Source organism: Gavia stellata, chromosome 38, assembly GCF_030936135.1.
Source record: "Gavia stellata isolate bGavSte3 chromosome 38, bGavSte3.hap2, whole genome shotgun sequence".
NCBI classification, from domain to species: domain Eukaryota; kingdom Metazoa; phylum Chordata; class Aves; order Gaviiformes; family Gaviidae; genus Gavia; species Gavia stellata.
Window position 1 is genome coordinate 114,240 of NC_082631.1, and position 16,446 is coordinate 130,685.

The following is a 16,446-nucleotide window of genomic DNA, read 5'->3' on the forward strand; positions in this document are numbered from 1 at the left end:
CTAGAAGCCGAGGGCGGCACCGGGGGGCAGCGGGCAGCCGGAGCCGGCGTGGTCGCGGACGGAGCCGCGCAGCCGCCGCACCTGGGCGCGGAGCCCGGCCGCCGTCGCCGCCAGCGCCGCGTTCTGGGCGCGGAGCCCGCGGACGCGCTGCTCCAGCCGGGCGATGCGCTCCAGCTTCCGCCGCCGGCACCGGCTCGCCGCCAGCCGGTTCCGCAGCCGCCGCCGCTCTGCCTGCAGCCGCTCCGGGGAGTCCGGGCCCGGCTCGGCCGCCTCCGTCTCCGGTGCCGCTGCGGGGACTCCCGGGAAGGGTCCCCCCGCCGTTGCCAGCCCCGGCCCCAGCGGCTCCGGCAGCGCCACGTTGGGGGGCCCCGGCTGGTGCAGCTCGTCCAGCGCCTGCGCGAAGCTGCCGGCGAAGCCGTCGCGCTCCCCCGGGCCGGGGTAGAAGAAGCCGCCGGTACCGGCGCCGCCGCCGAAGAAGCCGCCGTCGGGGCAGGGCGCCGGCTTGAGCCCGCGGTAGGGCTCAGGGGGGGCCCCCGGCGGCAGCGCCCCCGGCAGCGCTCCGTAGTCGGGCTCGGGCCGACAGAAGCCGCCCGGGAAGGGCGCGGGGCGGTAGAACGGCGGCTCCATCCGCGCGCACATGCGGCCGCACCGGGGAGCGGGACCGGGAGCGGAGGCGACGGCAGCGGGGCTCGAACCCGCGTCCCCGCTCCGCCCGTCCGCCTTATACCCCCCCGCGGCGGAAGCGCGACCCCATTGGCTGCGGCGCCCGCGGGACGCGCCCCCCCGCGCCGGGACACGCCCCCCACCGGGACACGCCCCCGTGCGGGAAGGGGCGGGGCCGCCGGGGGGGAGGTGTGTAACGGGGGGGGGGGACACACACACGGGTGTGCGGGGGGGGCACACGCCCGTGGGGGACATGTGGGGGGTGAGCAGCACAGGCGTGTGCACACGGGTGGGGCTTCGGGAGGGCACACGCGTGTGAGCACGGGCCCCAGCACACGTCGGGGCGCACACGCGTGTGAGCTCAGACCTTGGTCATGTCTCAGTGCACACACGTGTGAGCACGGGCCCCAGCACACATCTGGGGGCACATGCGTGTGAGCACAGGCCCTGGTCATGTCTCGGTGCACACGCGTGTGAGCACGGGCCCCAGCACACGTCGGGGCGCACACGCGTGTGAGCTCAGACCTTGGTCATGTCTCAGTGCACACGCGTGTGAGCACGGGCCCCAGCACACGTCTGGGGGCACACGCGTGTGAGCACAGGCCCTGGTCATGTCTCGGTGCACACACGTGTGAGCACGGGCCCCAGCACACGTCTGGGTGCACACACGTGTGAGCACAGGCCCTGGTCATGTCTCGGTGCACATGCGTGTGAGCACGGGCCCCAGCATGTGTCCGGGTGCACACGCGTGTGAGCACAGGCCCTGGTCATGTCTCGGTGCACACACGTGTGAGCACGGGCCCCAGCATGTGTCCGGGTGCACACACGTGTGAGCACAGGCCCTGGTCATGTCTCGGTGCACACGCGTGTGAGCACGGGCCCCAGCATGTGTCCGGGTGCACACGTGTGTGAGCACAGGCCCTGCTCATATCACAGTGCACACACGTGTGAGCACAGGCCCTGGTCATGTCCCAGTGCACACGTGGCTGAGCACGGGCCCCAGCACGTGTCCGGGTGCACACGTGTGTGAGCACAGGCCCTGGTCGTGTCCCGGTGCACACACGTGTGAGCACAGGCCCTGGTCATGTCCCAGAGGACACGGGCCCCAGCACATGTCCAGCTGCACACGCATGTGAGCACAGGCCCTGGTCATGTCCCAGAGGACATGTGTGTGAGCACAGGTCCCAGCACATGTCTGGGTGCACACGTGTGTGATCCCAGCCCACACCAGGGCCGGGACCAGTGCAGAGCACACGCGTGTCTCCTTGTGCCAGGGCCGTGCACACGCACGTGAGTTCACATTGGTGCCTGTGCGTGTCGGCTCCCATGCTGTGGCTGTCCGGACGCCCGGGTCCCTCTGGCCGCCCAGACACCTGGGTCCCCCCGTGGGTGCCCGATGCCTGGGTCCAGTCCCCATCCCTGAGTCACCGTCGGCGCCGCCTGAGTCACTTCCCTCCCTGTGCCGCAGTGCCGCACACCCGGGCCGAGCACACGGGACCCTGGGACCCCCGGAACGCCCCTGCCTGGCAGGGGACCCAGGCGTCCGGGCGGGGCAGACGCAGGTTAATGAGCGGCGTGTCCCGGCCTGCTGGGGCAGGGCAGGACCGTACACGCGTGTGCACACACCAGGACACGTGTGCGGGGTGGCAGCACGGGGGTCCCCCTGCCCCGTCTCGGCCCCATGCTAATGTCCCGTGCCGGCAGCCCCCGGGGCTTTCCCAGGGGGACCCAGCCGGGCGGGCCCTGCCCCCACCCTGGATTTTAGGGGATTTTGGGCCCGTCTGATTTTCCCTCCCGACTTCTCCTTCCCCGTGAGCAGTCCCTGAGTCAGGCCCGGCCGGACCCCTGGCTGTGCCCTGAGCTGTGACCCCCGGTGACCCAGGCATCCGGGCCCCCCCGCCACGATTCTACCCCCACCGTGGGGGAAACTGAGGCAGGGGAGCGGTTAGACCCGGACACCTGGGTCCCCCGGCTGCGCCCTCCCCCTGCCAGGAAGTGGCGGGAGCAGGAAGTTGGGGGGGGGGGGGGTGGTGGTGGTGTGTGAAACTGGGGGGGTCTGGTTCTTACCCGGGCACCGGGGTTCTCCGGCTGCAGGGGCTGGGCCTGGGTGCCCGTGCTTGGGTCCTGGGCCTGGGGGGGTGTCCCAGGCCCGGGGCGGACTCAGGGTCCCCCTGCCCCACCCCCAGCACCTCTCACTTGGCGTCACCTTTGGGTGCCCCAACGGCCCCAACGGCTGCCGCCACCGCCGGGTTTTCGGTGCGGGGGGGCCGCCCACGCGGGGGACCCAGGCGTCCGGGGCCAGGCCCTGTGGACCCCCCCCACCCGCAGGGGACCCAGGCATCTGGGCACCCTCCCCTCACCGCAGGCAGTGGGGCGAGAACCCAGGCACCCGGACCACCCCCCCGTTAACTGCGAGTTCTGGGGGCACTGGGGGGAACTGGGAATAAGGAAGGGGGGCGACCGTGCACCTGAGGGTGGGGCAGAGCGAGGCCGGGGCTGTTGGGGGGGACCTGGGGAGGGATGGTCGAGGGGGACCCAGGCATCCGGGTGGCCCCGCGGGGTGGGAATTTCCCAGCATGCCCTGGGCCCGGATGCCTGGGTTCACGGTGATGGCGACAGCCCGGGGAGGGGGAGCACTGGGAGGGTCTTGGGGACAAACTGGGGGCACTGGGAGGGCCCTGGGAGTGTATTGGGACATGGCAGTGGGAATAAAGCTCCATTGGGAGAACTGGGGTGTCCCCGGGGCTGTACTGGGAACGCTGGGGGGTTTCCAGGGCTATACTGGGAGCACCGGGATAACCCCAGGACTGGACTGGGCGCACTAGGGGTTCTCCTGAGCCGCACTGGGAGCACTGGGGGGTCCCCGGGGACACACAACAGCCGGGGGGGGGTGTCCCCGGACTCCCCCCATCCCGGAACCGGAAGTGCCGCCGCAGGGGTAGAAGCACCGGGGGGCAGCGTTGCCATGGCGACGCCGCTGATACCCGCCCCCCGCCCCCCCCCCCCCCGACGCCTGGGTCCCCTGGGGCCGGTTTCCGCCGCCCCCCCACCCCCGGCCCGCGCCGGTGACGCAACCGGTGTCGCCGAGTTCGTCGCTGACGTCAGCGGGGGCGGCGCCGCCAATCCCGCCCCGCGGGGGGAACGGCCCGGCCTCACCCCGCGCGACCGCGGCGCGGCCTCCCCCGCCCCCCTCCCCCCCCGCACCTGGCGGCTGCCGGTCCCCGACGGGGCGGGCCCGGCCGGGCCAGACGGGAGCGGCCGGAGGGGCGGGGGCGGGCGGTGACGCGGCACTGAGTCAGCGGCGGGACCGGGAAGGGCGGTGCTCAGCACAAGATGGCGGTGGGGCGGGACCGGAAGGGGGTGGGGCCGGCAGGTGCGGCCGCTCTGGTCGCGACTCTGTAGCCCGGGAGGACCAACTTCAAAAATGGCGGCGGGGCGGGACCGGAAGGGGGCGTGGCCGGCAGGTGCGGCCGCTCTGGTCTCGACTCTGTAGCCCAGGAGGACCAACTTGAAAAATGGCGGCGGGGCGGGACCGGAAGGGGGCGGGGCCGGCAGGTGCGGCCGCTCTGGTCGCGACTCTGTAGCCCGGGAGGACCAACTTCAAAAATGGCGGCGGGGCGGGGCCGGAAGGGGGCGGGGCCGACAGGTGCAGCCGCTCTGGTCTCGACTCTGTAGCCCAGGAGGACCAACTTAAAAATTGGCGGGGGGGGCGGGACCGGAAGGGGGCGTGGCCGGCAGGTGCGGCCGCTCTGGTCTCGACTCTGTAGCCCAGGAGGACCAACTTCAAAAATGGCGGCGGGGCGGGACCGGAAGGGGGCGTGGCCGGCAGGTGCGGCCGCTCTGGTCTCGACTCTGTAGCCCAGGAGGACCAACTTCAAAAATGGCGGCGGGGAGGGACCGGAAGGGGGCGGGGCCGGCAGGTGCGGCTGCTCTGGTCGCGACTCTGTAGCCCAGGAGGACCAACTTTAAAAATGGCGGCGGGGCGGGGCCGGAAGGGGGCGGGGCCGACAGGTGCAGCCGCTCTGGTCTCGACTCTGTAGCCCAGGAGGACCAACTTCAAAAATGGCGGTGGGGCGGGACCGGAAGGGGGCGTGGCCGGCAGGTGCGGCCGCTCTGGTCTCGACTCTGTAGCCCAGGAGGACCAACTTCAAAAATGGCGGCGGGGCGGGACCGGAAGGGGGCGTGGCCGGCAGGTGCGGCCGCTCTGGTCGCGACTCTGTAGCCCGGGAGGACCAACTTTAAAAATGGCGGCGGGGCGGGACCGGAAGGGGGCGGGGCCGACAGGTGCAGCCGCTCTGGTCTCGACTCTGTAGCCCAGGAGGACCAACTTCAAAAATGGCGGTGGGGCGGGACCGGAAGGGGGCGTGGCCGGCAGGTGCGGCCGCTCTGGGCGCGGCTCAGTGCCCCCGGCGGACCGGCCCCGAGATGGCGGCCATGGCGGCGGGGCGGGACGCGTGCGGGCCGCTGCTCACCTGGGTAAGGGGGGGCCGGGACCCTCCCGGGCCCGTGTGACTCCCCCGGGCACCCCCTTGGGCCCTGTGACCCCCCCAGGCCCTGTGATTCCTCTCGGGCACCTGCCGGGCCCTTGTGACCCCCCCAGCACCCAGTGACTCCCCTGGTGCCCCCCAGGATTAAGGGGGGGGGGGGGGCAGCCCGCGGGGGTCACTGCTGCCCCATGCCGGGGGGGACACTGTTGAGGGTAAAAAGGGGGACCCTGCCCCCCCCGCAGTGGCTGGGGGGGGTTGTGCAGGTTTGGAGGATCGCCTGTCTGCAGGGGGGGGCACTGCCGTAGGGGGGGGCAGGACACAGGTCTGTTCTCAGCCCTGAGCGGGGCCGGGGGGGCTGTTTCGGGGGCAGCCATGCCCTGACCCCTTCCTTGTGCCCCCCAGCTGCAGACCTTTGCCCCCCCCTCGCCCTGCACCTGCCCCCAGGACCTGTCCAGCGGGGTGGCCCTCGCCCACGTCCTGCACAGCATGTGAGTGAGGGGGGATGCTGCCCCTCCCCTGGGGGACACCCCGAGGGCCCCCCCAGGGGGTCCAGGGCACCCCTGGGTGGGGGCGGGGGCAGCGTGGGGAGAGGGGACCTGATTTTGGGGACCCACCCTGTGCCCCCCAGCGACGCCTCGTGGTTCGACGAGACGTGGCTGGGCCGGATCCGGGACGACGCTGAGGATAACTGGCGGCTGAAGGTGGGGGGGGGCACGTGCTGAGGTGGGGGGCACATTTGCGGGTGGGGACACACACCCATGTCCGGTTTGGGGGGGACATTCTCAGCCCGAGGTGTGGCCCTGGGGGGTGAGGAGGGGGAGTGGAGGATTTGGAGGTGTTGGGTTGGGGGGGGGGGGTCTGGAGGCAGCTGATCTGGGGAGGCCGTTTTGGGGGACGCAGTGGGGGGTTTGATTGGGAGAGCTGGTTTTGGGGGCCAGTTTGGGGGGGGTCAGTTGGGGAGGGCTGTTTTAGGGGACCTGAGGCAGGGCCACAGTGATGGGGGGGGTATTTTGGGCGGTCCGGGGGGTCCCACTTTTCCCCCCCGCAGGTGAGCAACTTGCGGAAGGTGCTGCAGAGCATCCTGGAGTACTGGCAGGATGTGAGTGTGGGGGCGCGTGGGGGACCCAGGTGTCCGGGCCCCCTGTTTCTGGGTGTGGGGGGGTCCTCAGGAGGATGGCTGAGCGCCGGTCCCCCCTCTCGGACCCCCCAGGTGCTGGGCCAGACGGTGGCGGAGCAGCACGTGCCCGACGTGGCACTGGCGGCCCAGCGCGCCGACCCGGAGCAACTGGGCAAACTGGTGCGACTGGTGCTGGGGTGCGCCGTTAGCTGCGAGAGGCGGGAAGGTGGGTGCAGGGCTTGGGGGCCCCCACCCCCTGAAACGCTCCCCTGAAACGCTCCCCTGAAACGCTCCCCTGAAACGCTCCCCTGATCCTCCTAACCCTCCTGTGTTCCCCGTTGCAGAGCACATCCAGCGTATCATGACGCTGGAGGAATCAGTGCAGCACGTGGTGATGACAGCCATCCAGGAGGTGGGGGCGATTTGGGGGTCCCCAGGGGGCTGTTGGGGGGCCCTGGGGGATGTTGGGGGGCCGGGGGGGGACAGGAGGTGTTGGGGGTCCCTGTGGGTTGGGTTCAGGGAAGGGTTGGGGCGTCCTGGGGTCCTGAGAGTGCGTCCGGAGGGCTCTGTGGGAAGGTTTTGTGGGGGATTTTGGGAAAGTCCTGGGGGTTGGGGGGGTCTAAAGACACACACCCCCCCCCCCGAACCCCACTTTATAATTTTTTCCTTCCTGTAGCTTTTGGATAAGGAGCCGTCAGAGACGATGGCGGTGGAGATGTACGGGAACTTCGACACGCAGGTGGGAGATCGGGAGGGCTGGGGGCAGGGTTGGGGGGCAAGGCTGGGGTCAGTGGGGGACAACTGTGGGGGAGCGCTCGGGGGGGACACAGGGAGGTTGGGGTAGATTGGGGAGCGTGGAGGTGGGACGGAGAGCAGTTGGGGGGGTTTGGGGGTGTCTGGGTGCCCTCCCCAGCGTTGATCGCCCCCCTTTCTCCCCGCAGTCACGGCGCTATTACTTCCTGAGCGAGGAGCCCGAGGAGGCCGGGGGGCCGCAGCAGCGCTGCCTCGAGCTGGAGCAGCAGGTGGGGCCTGGATGCCTGCGTCCCCCCAGGGTGTGGGAGGTTTGCTGATCGCCTGGGTCCTCCAGTCCTGTCCCCCCCAATTTCCGGAGCTGGGGTGAGGCCACCCAAGGCAGTCGTGCTGAGTGGGAGGAGATTCTCTGCTGTCTCGTATGAGGGTTGGGTGCACCCGCCGGCACACCCCAGGCGGAGAGCCCAGATGCCTGGGTCCCCTCCCGGACAACTCGGTCCTGTTGCTGCGGGGCAGGTGGCAGCGCTGCTGGAGGAGAAGGGCAGTCTGGCGGAGGAGAACCGGGCACTGCGGGAGGAGAAGGCGCAGCTGGAGGCCGACGCCGCCGGTGCTGCTACCAAGAAGCTTCTGCTGCTGCAGACGCAGGTGGAGCAGCTGCAAGAAGAGAATTACCGGTAGGGCCCGGACACCTGAGTGCCCTGGGCAGCGGGAGGGGACCAGCCTGGACGCCTGGGTCTCTTTGGGGAAGTTGCCCCAATTTCTGGGGTCTGGGTTTTGCTCTGGAGAGAACAAGACAGGGGTCAGGAGCTAAGGGGTGTCCCACACCCCTGTGCTGTGGGAGGTCCCCCTGACGCCGGGGTCCCCCTGGGCAGGCTGGAGAGCGGGAAGGAGGAGCTGCGGGCACGCTGCAGCCGGCTGGAGCAGGAGGCGCGGGGTCTGCAGGCACGAGCGGAGGAGCTGAGTGGCCTGGCTGGAGAGGCACGGGCCCTGCGCGACGAGATGGACGTGCTGAGGTGGGACGGGGGTCCCGTGAGGGGACGGGGGGCACCCAGACACCTGGCGGGGGGTGTCCCCTGGTGCTTGGGCTGCCCCCGTGCCCTGGGGCACCGGTGGCGCAGGGGACATCGGCGGTGCCCCTACCCGGCAGGGCGTCGTCGGCGCGCGCGGGGCGGCTGGAGGCGGCGGGTGGCGGCGTACCGGGGCCGGGCAGCGGCGGCAGGCGACCTGCGGCGCTGGGTGCGGGCGCTGGAGGAGCGGCACGCCGCCCAGCTGCGCCGCGCCGCTGCGCTGCAGCAACAGCTGGGCCGGGCGCAGGCTGGCTGCGCACAGCTGGAGGCTGCCCGCAGGCAGGTGGGCGGGGCCTGGGTGAGGGGCGGGGCTATAGCTAGGTGGGCGGGGCTGCAGGAGCAGGGCCACAAGGGGTGGCTGGAGTGGGGCGGGGCTTGGGGAGGGGCTGTGGGTTAGTGGGCGGGGCTGTGGGCCGGGGTGGGGCAACCTTGTCCAGCTCTAATGCACCAGGGGTGGGTCCAGGGGGTGTGGCTTTGGGGTAGGGGCAGGCCTATGCCTACTGGCTCCTCCCCATAGTGGGTGGGGCCATGGGATTGGGCGGGGCTTGCAGGAAGGTGGGCGGGGTCAGGGTGAGGGTACTCTAGGTGCAGCTGCTGCAGGTTGGTGGAGCCAGGGAAGGGGGTGGAGCTATGCTGAGATAGGGGTGGAGCCAGGTGGGCAGGGGGCGGGGCCACCCGTGGCTCAGGCAGGGGGTGCTGCAGCAGAGGTGTGAAGGAGTGGTGGGTGGGGCTGCTCCCAGGGGCGGGGCTATGGGCCGAGGGGGGCGTGGTCAGCTGTGGCCCCACCCAGGTGGAGGAGCTGAGCGGGCAGCAGGCAGAGGCAGCGCTGCAGGCGGAGAAATGGCAGGTGGAGTTCAGGAACCTGCAGGAGAAGTTTGAGGCGCTCAACAAGGAGAAGGAGGTGGGTGTCTGTCCCCCCCAGGCGCCTGAGTCCCCCCCCAGACACCTGGGTCCCCCGCTGACACCCCCGGCCCCTGCAGCGGCTGCTGGAGGAGCGCGACGCCCTGCGCGAGGCCAACGAGGAGCTGCGCTGCGCTCAGGTGCAGCAGAGCTGCCTGCGCCAGGCAGGTGGGTGGGGGACCCTGGAGGGGGGGGACACACAGGCCCTGCGGGGGAGGTCACAGACCCTCTGGGGAGGTGACAGACTCCTCTGGGGGGAAGGGATCCTGCTGAGCACAGCCCTCATACGAGACACCAGAGAATCCCCACTTGGGGCAGGGCCTTTGGTCTATAGGGGTAACCCTGGGGAGAGCCAGAGTTTGGGGGGCTCTGGGGGGGGCACAGAGTGCTGTCCCCAGCGAGGGCAAGGTGCACCGGGGGTCCCCAGGATGCAGTTTGGGGGTGTCACCTCCAATCCCCCCCCAACTAGCCGTTCCCCCTGCCAGGTGCGGTGCTGGAGGAGGGCACGGCCCCAGCAGTAAACCTGGCAGCCGAAATCCTCCCTGCGGAGCTGAGGTGGGTGCAGGGGGGCGTCCCCGACCCTGGGGACCCCCGCTGCGCCCCTGACCCCCCCGACCCCCCAGGGAGACGGTGGTGCGGCTGCAGCAGGAGAACCGGCAGCTGCGGGCGCAGGAGGCGACACTGCGGCTCCAGCGGGACCAGCTCCAGCAGCGGCTGCGCGACACCGACCGGCAGAGGTGGGGGCCGGGGGGGGTCACGGTGTCCCGAACGCCCCCCCAGGCCCCCCCACATCCCTAACACCCTCCTCCCACCCACAGGCTGGAGGCCGCGGGGGTGGCGGAGCTGCGGATGCCGCTGGGGGATCAGGGGGACCCCCCCGAGGAGGTGAGTGGGGTGGGGGGTCCCTTGTGAGGTCAGGGAGCTTGGGGGGCAGGAAGATGTTGTTACTTGCTTTGGGAGGTCCCGGTGTTCTTGGGGTGTCCCCATTTTATTGGGGTGGTTCTGGTGTTTTGGGAGACATCGTATTTTTGGGGAGTTCCCACATTTGGGGGTAAGTGGGGTTTGGGTTTTGGGGGTGCAGGGCCTGAGTCTTCTCAGGTTTTGGGGGGTATGCTGGGGTTTGGGGTGGGGAGGGGTTTCTCAGGACCCCCAGGTTTTGGGGGTGCCAGGGGCCCCCCCTCACCCCTCATTCCCCCCCCAGTTGTTTCTGCTGGATGAGATGCTGGAGAAGCTGTGAGTAGGGGGGGCGGGGGCCGGCCTGGGCCCCCTGGACGGGGTGGGGGGACGGGGCAGCATGTCCCCAACCTGTGTCGTCCCCCCCCGGCCCCCCAGGGAGGAGCTGCCCGAGGCAGGGATAGAGCTGCCGGAGGAGGAGGAGCCGGAGCCACCCGGGGACAGCAGCGGTACGGGGGTCCTGGGGTGTCGGGGTGTTGGGGGGCACAGGGAGGGGGGCAGGCTCTGAGCCATGCCTCAGTTTCCCCCAGGATGGTTGTGGGTACAGGGGGAGGGAGCGGGTGTAGGGCCCCCCAGGGAAGGAGCTGGTTTGGGGGCCCCCCATGCCTTGACCTCCTTTTTGTGCCCCTCACCCTGATCCCCTCCTTGTGCCCCCCCCAGGGTCGCGGCGCGTGGAGGAGCTGCAGCGCAGCCTGCGCCGGAGGGAGGAGGCCCTGCGTGTCCTGGAGCAGCGCTGCCGTCGGCACGCCGGGGGGGCCCACACGGTGCGGGGTGGGGACCCCCCCAGGCTGGTCTGGGGGGCGTTGGGGGGGGGGGACGGGGACTGTGGTGGTCCTGGGGTTGAGCGGGCTCAGGGACCCTTGGGGCTGTTCTGGGGTATTGGAGGGGTTCTGCGACCCCCCCAAAATATCTTACCTATGTTGGGGGGGCTCTGAGACCCCCCCAAGGGTCTCTTGGGTGCATGGGAGGCTCTGGGACCCCCTAGGGATGCCCTGGGTTTGGGTGGGTGGTCTGGGTCCCCTCTCAAGGTATTTTTGGGTGCATGGGGGGGCTGGGACCCCTCGGAGGGATCTTGGGGGGCCCCCCCAGGGCTGCTCTTGGCTGGGGAGGAGCCCTGGGGCGTCTGGGAGGATGCTGGGCACCCCAGGGCTGTTTGGCGGGGCAGAGGGTCTTGGGGGGAGACACAGACAGCACCCTGGGGGGGTCCTCTGTGTTGGGGTTGGGGGGGTCCCACACTGTCACCCCCTCAGGTGATGCGGGCGCTGGAGCCGAAGCCCCCGGGCGCTGCCGCAGCCCCTGCCCTCCGCGCCCTCCGGAACCAGCTGCAGGAGAAGGACGCCCTGATCCGGCACCTGGAGGTGAGGGGGGGGCCGGGGAGGGGGCGCTGGAGGGGGTCTCCAACTCCGGCTTAACCCCCCCCCGGCTCCCCCAGAGCGACTACGAGCGGAGTCGGGCGCAGCGGGAGCGGGAAGAGCGGCTTCTCGTCACTGCCTGGTACAACATGGTGAGTGGTGGGGGGGCACGGATACCCTGGGGGCAAAGGCTTCCGGGGGGGGCACAGATACCCCTGGGGACAGCAGGTACCCTGGGGGGGGCAGGGGTACCCCCTGGGGAGGCTGGTATCCCTGGGGGGGTCACGATACTTCTCGGGGGGGTGAAGCTGCCCTGGGAGAGAGACGGTACTTATGGGGGGGCTGTAAACGGGGGGGATTTGGTGGGGTAAACGCATCCGATTGAGGCGGGGGGGGCCTGGTGCTGGGGGTCCCTGTGGCCCTCCCAGGCACTGTGGGTTTGGGGGGTCCAACACTCAACCCGTGTCCCCCCCTCCCAGGGCCTGGCACTCCAGCAGCAGGCGAGCGAGGCGGGGGGGTCACGGGGACCCCCCGGGGGGGCCCAGTCCTTCCTGGCCCAGCAGCGCTTGGCCACAGTCGCCCGCCGTGTCCGGCCCCCCCACGGCCACCCCCCCAGTCGCTGACCAGGGGCCTGGGGGACCCCTCCCAACCGCTGACCGGGGGGGGCCCCCCATTTCTGGGCTGGTCCCATTTTAGACGCTACTGGCTCACCCTCTTGTGGGGGGGGCTGGACCCTGCACCCCTCTTTGGGGGCACTTTTAGCACTTCTATTTTTGTACCCCTTTTCTGTGGGGCGGAGGGTCCTGCCCCCCCCAACCCTTTCAATAAAGCCACAGGATTCAGGCCTGGGGATTTATTCCCGGTGGGGATTCTTGGAGGGCTCGTACAGGGCTGAGCTGTGCTGGGGGGGGGGGGCATGTTTTGGGGCTCCCCCCCTTAAACCATGTCATCGACACTGGGGTGCAGGAGCCAGCGGTCATGGGGGCTGCTGTCCCCCCCCGGAGCGTCCCCCAGGAGGACGGCTGTGTCACCCCCCAGGCTGTCCCCATCCCCCGGGGTGGCAGGCGCAGGGGGTGCACCTGGGGGGGGCTCAGGGCTGAGCCCCCACTCGGAGCTGGCGCTGTTCTTGCGGCGGAGCAAGGAGAAGCGTTGGGTGAAGGTGCCTGGGGGGGGCCGTGGGGGGGGCTCGAGGGTGTCCCCGAGGGTCTCCCCAATGTCCTCCAGCGGCTGGAACTGCATCTCCTCCTTGGCCAGCCTGCAGGATGCCGGGGTCACCCCAAACCCCCCCAGACATTGGGGTCACCCCAAACCCCCCCAGGCACCTGGGGTCACCCCCAACACCCCCCCAGATATCAGGGACACCCCCAACCTCCTCCCCAGTCCCTAGGCCTGGCTTTGGGGGGTGTCCCAGGCTGGGCCATGGGGTCCCTGGGGGCATTTTGGGGTCCCTGGAGGGAGCTGGGGGTCCCTGGGCAGTTTTGGATTTCAGAGGGGGTGTTTCTGGGGCAGTTTGGGGGATACTGGGAGGTCTTGGGGTGGCTGGAGGGGGTCTGGGGTGCAGTTTGGGGGTCTGTGGGGTTTGGTGGGGGTCTCTGGGGCAGCATGGGGTTTTGGGGGACCCCAGGGAGTTGTTTGGGTTCCCCAGGGCCCTTCCCTCTGGGGTTGGTTGGGGGGGTAGGATCTGAGGCGGGGGGTCCCCGGGGGGTTGGGGATCCCGTCCCCACTCACGCCACGTCGAAGGCGGAGCCGCGGAAGGCGGGCTGGCGCAGCGGGGCGGCTGCGGCCGTGTAGGGCGCCCGGGGGCTGGCGGTGTCCCAGTACCGATCCCGCTCCAGCGCCGGCACCTCCCCGTACAGCTCGTCCACCGCCAGCATGGACACCTGCAGGCCGGACGCCCGGGTCCCCCACTGGACACCCGGGTCCCCCCTGCCACCCCCCGGGTGCCCCACGGGAGCAGGACAGGGATACCTGGAAGTTGCGGTCGATGAGCGTGTTGGTCTCGAAGTCGTCGTCGTCCTCCCCAAAAGGGTTGATGAGCTGTTCAGCCACCTGCGGCGGGGCCACCGTGTCCCCGGGGCCACTGTGTGTCCCCCGGGGCCCCCCTGTCCCCCCCACCCACCTTGAGCCACCCCACGTAGAAGAAGAACTGGAGGAGGGTGAAGACGGGGACCCCCAGGTCCAGCTCGTGCCCCACGTAGCCCTGGGCCGGGTCCAGGAACTGCCGCCCGATCAGGCAGGTGACAAAGAAGGTGTAGACGGCGATGGTCACCACCTGCGGCAGGGGGACAGTCACCCACTGCCCGCTTGTCCCACCCTGTCCCCCAATGTCCCTTCCACATCCTCTCGTGTCTTTACATCCCTGCCTGTGTCACTGTGTCCCTCCATCCCTGTCAATGTACCCCCATGTCCCTCCATCCTCATCTGTGTCCCTCCAGGTCCCCCCCCATGTCCCTCCAGACCTATCCAGGTCTCCCCATGTCTCTTCATCCCTATCCGTGTCCCTCCATCCCTTTTGGGTCCTCTCCGTGTCCCCCCATCCCTGTCCGTGTCCCCCTGTGTCCCTTCATGTCCTTCCATCCCCATCCAGGTCCCCCCATGTCTCTCCATCCTCATCTGTGTCCTCCCGGGTCCCCCCCCATGTCCCTCCAGACCTATCCAGGTCCCCCCATGTCCCTTCATCCCTATCCGTGTCCCTCCATCCCTCTTGGGTCCTCACCGTGTCCCCCCATCCCTGCCCGTGTCCCCCTGTGTCCCTTCATGTCCCCCCACCCCCATCCAGCCCCCCTGTCCCCCCTCCGTGTCCCCATTCCCGCCATTCCCCCCCTTCCCAGTGCTCCCAGTGCCCACCTGGGTGTACACCAGTGGGACGCTGATCCAGTCGTAGTGGAAGAGGAGGCTGCAGTGGCCCCGAAAGCGGTTCAGCTCCTGGGAGGGCACGGGAGGGTTTGGGGGGGGCTCAGGAGGGGCCCGGGGGGAGTCAGCGGGTTTGGGGGGGTGGGGGTACCTCCATGAGGAGCTTGAGGGCGCAGTCGTCACGCACGCGCCCCTCCCGCCGCGCCTGCCCCGCCAGCGCCCCGAACCAGGCGCAGGGCACCCAGAACTTGTTGTAGGGCGAGCGCAGCCCCTCCAGCCGCCGCCGCTCCTCCCGCGTCAGGAACCCTGCGGGGCCAGCGTCACCGTTGGCCCCCCCGTGATGTCACCCGCTGTCCCGTGATGTCACTGCCCCGCAGCGCTGACACCCAGTGACATCAGGGCACCCCTCTAATGTCACCGAGGTTAGGGGAACCTGATGCCCAGCCCCGTGACGTCCCTGTGATGACATCGCTGCCCCTGTGATGACATCACCACCCCTCACAGCAACACGGCTGCCATGATGCCATTCCCATCCCCGGTGTGCTGCCCCACGGTGACGTCCCTGCCACCATGACGCCATCCCCAGGGAGCACCCACCTCCCCATCGCCCTCCCGCTGGTCCCACCGGCCCGTTACTGCCCCTGTGCCAACGTCACCCCCTCCAATGAGGTCACGGGGACGTACCGGCCTCGACGAGGTGGTCGGTGGTGGGGAAGCGCTTGTAGACGGCGGTGCTGACGGCGCGCAGCACCAGCAGCGCGGCCAGGCTGCCGTAGCGCATCAGGGTGCGGCGCAGGATGCGGCCCCGTGCGTCGGCCCCATGGACGTTGCCCGCCACGGCCACCATCAGCCCGTCCGGTGCCGGGACGCTGCGGAACTGCCCCCACCAGCGCTCCAGCACCAGCGCCACGTAGAAACCTGCGGGACTGGGATGCACTGGGGGCACTGGGAGCGCTGGGAGGGGGCACTGGGGGGAGTTGGGGACACCGGGAACACTGTGGAGGGGGGAGCGGGGGGCACTGGGGACAGTGGGAGCACTGCGAGGGGGTGCTGGGAGACGCTGGGAGCACTGGGAGGGGACACAGGGGGAAGCCAGGGCGCTGGGGACAGTGGGAGCAGTGGAAGGAGACATTGGGGACACTGGGGACAGCGGGAGCACTGGGAGAAGGCGCTGGGGGGACTGGGAGAATGGGGGGGTCCCGGGGGACTGGGGGCTCTCACCAAGGACGAAGGAGACAGGGATAAGGTTGGTGTGTCTGGGGATGCTCTGTGGGGACACTGGTGGCCGGGGGGGGCCTCAGGGGGCATCTGGGGGTCCGGGGGGGCTCTGGGGGTCCCGGGGGGGCCGGGGCTCTCACCGAGGACGAAAGAGACGGGGATGAGGTTGGCCGACTTGTCGCAGTAGAGCACCAGCTTCTCGAAAAGCCGCTTCTGCGCCTCCGACAGCAGGAACCTGGGGGGGGACAGAGAGGGAGACGAGGCGGGGGGTGTCACCCTCCCGGCCCCTCCCTCCGGCCGCATGTCCCCCCGCCGAGTCCCGCCATACAAGGTACCGTGTCTCTGTGCACCCTGTGCGTCCCCATCCCCGTGAACCCCCTGCACCCCGTGTGTCCCCACGCACCCTGTGTGGCCCCATAGATCCCCAGTCCTATGCTCCCCCTGCACCCCCCTGTCCCCATGCACACTGTGTCCCCTCGCGTGTCCCCGTGCCCCCACCCACGTCCCCCTCCCCGCACCGGTAGGCCAGGCTGAGCCCCAGGTAGGCGGCGAGGAAGAGGAGCAGCTCCCGGTAGAGCAGCTTGTAGATGCTCCCGCGCCAGAGCAGCAGCAGCTGCGAGAAGCCCCCGAAGCGAGCGGTGGCCACCCGCGAGGTGTACGTCACCGTCATCGCGGGCGCAGGGACACCCAGGCAGCACCCTGGGGACAGCAAAACCCTGAGGACGGCGAAACGGGACCCTGGGGATGGCAAAATGGGACCCTGGGGGGGACCAAAACCCATTGAGGGGGGACACCCTGGGGTCAGTGAACCCATACCTAGGGGACAGCCCACGCCCTGGGGACATGAGGGACAGCCGGGGCACCCCTGGGGACACCAAAACCCTGGGGATGGCAAAATGGGACCCTGGGGGGGGACCAAAACCCTTTACAGGGTGTCACCTTGGGGGGTCACAGGACTGATACCCAGGGGACAGGAGGCGCAGCCTGGGGACAGCAAAATGGGACCCTGGGGACAGCGAAACCCTGGCAGGGGGGACACCCTGGGGACACCTGCACCCTAGGGACACCCGGCACAGCCTGGGGAC

General features: G+C 70.2%; 3 protein-coding genes across 3 annotated transcripts; 1 reads left to right on the forward strand and 2 right to left on the reverse strand.

Moving 5' to 3' along the window:
* JUNB (JunB proto-oncogene, AP-1 transcription factor subunit) lies at positions 1 to 627 on the reverse strand. Its single transcript, XM_059833027.1, has one exon. The coding sequence runs from the start codon at positions 625 to 627 to the stop codon at positions 1 to 3; it is 627 nt and encodes a 208-aa protein (XP_059689010.1).
* Positions 628 to 5,097: 4,470 nt separating this feature from the next.
* Positions 5,098 to 11,913, forward strand: HOOK2 (hook microtubule tethering protein 2). The gene is given in 23 exon segments (XM_059833028.1): positions 5,098 to 5,139; positions 5,553 to 5,638; positions 5,779 to 5,851; positions 6,199 to 6,249; positions 6,361 to 6,493; positions 6,612 to 6,679; positions 6,944 to 7,006; positions 7,209 to 7,289; positions 7,534 to 7,691; positions 7,890 to 8,030; positions 8,165 to 8,201; positions 8,203 to 8,367; positions 8,875 to 8,985; positions 9,065 to 9,152; positions 9,470 to 9,539; positions 9,608 to 9,721; positions 9,803 to 9,869; positions 10,186 to 10,217; positions 10,317 to 10,387; positions 10,599 to 10,702; positions 11,189 to 11,296; positions 11,371 to 11,442; positions 11,770 to 11,913. Coding segments are annotated over 23 exon segments (2,079 nt in total).
* Positions 11,914 to 12,226: 313 nt separating this feature from the next.
* BEST2 (bestrophin 2) lies at positions 12,227 to 16,031 on the reverse strand. The gene is made up of 9 exons (XM_059833029.1): positions 15,880 to 16,031; positions 15,502 to 15,596; positions 14,828 to 15,061; positions 14,295 to 14,449; positions 14,138 to 14,215; positions 13,410 to 13,562; positions 13,259 to 13,339; positions 13,019 to 13,170; positions 12,227 to 12,545 (listed from the first exon to the last, which is right to left on the reverse strand). Exons 1-9 carry the CDS (start codon positions 16,029 to 16,031, stop codon positions 12,227 to 12,229), a joined length of 1,419 nt encoding a protein of 472 aa, XP_059689012.1.
* Between the last annotated feature and the right edge of the window lie 415 nt (positions 16,032 to 16,446).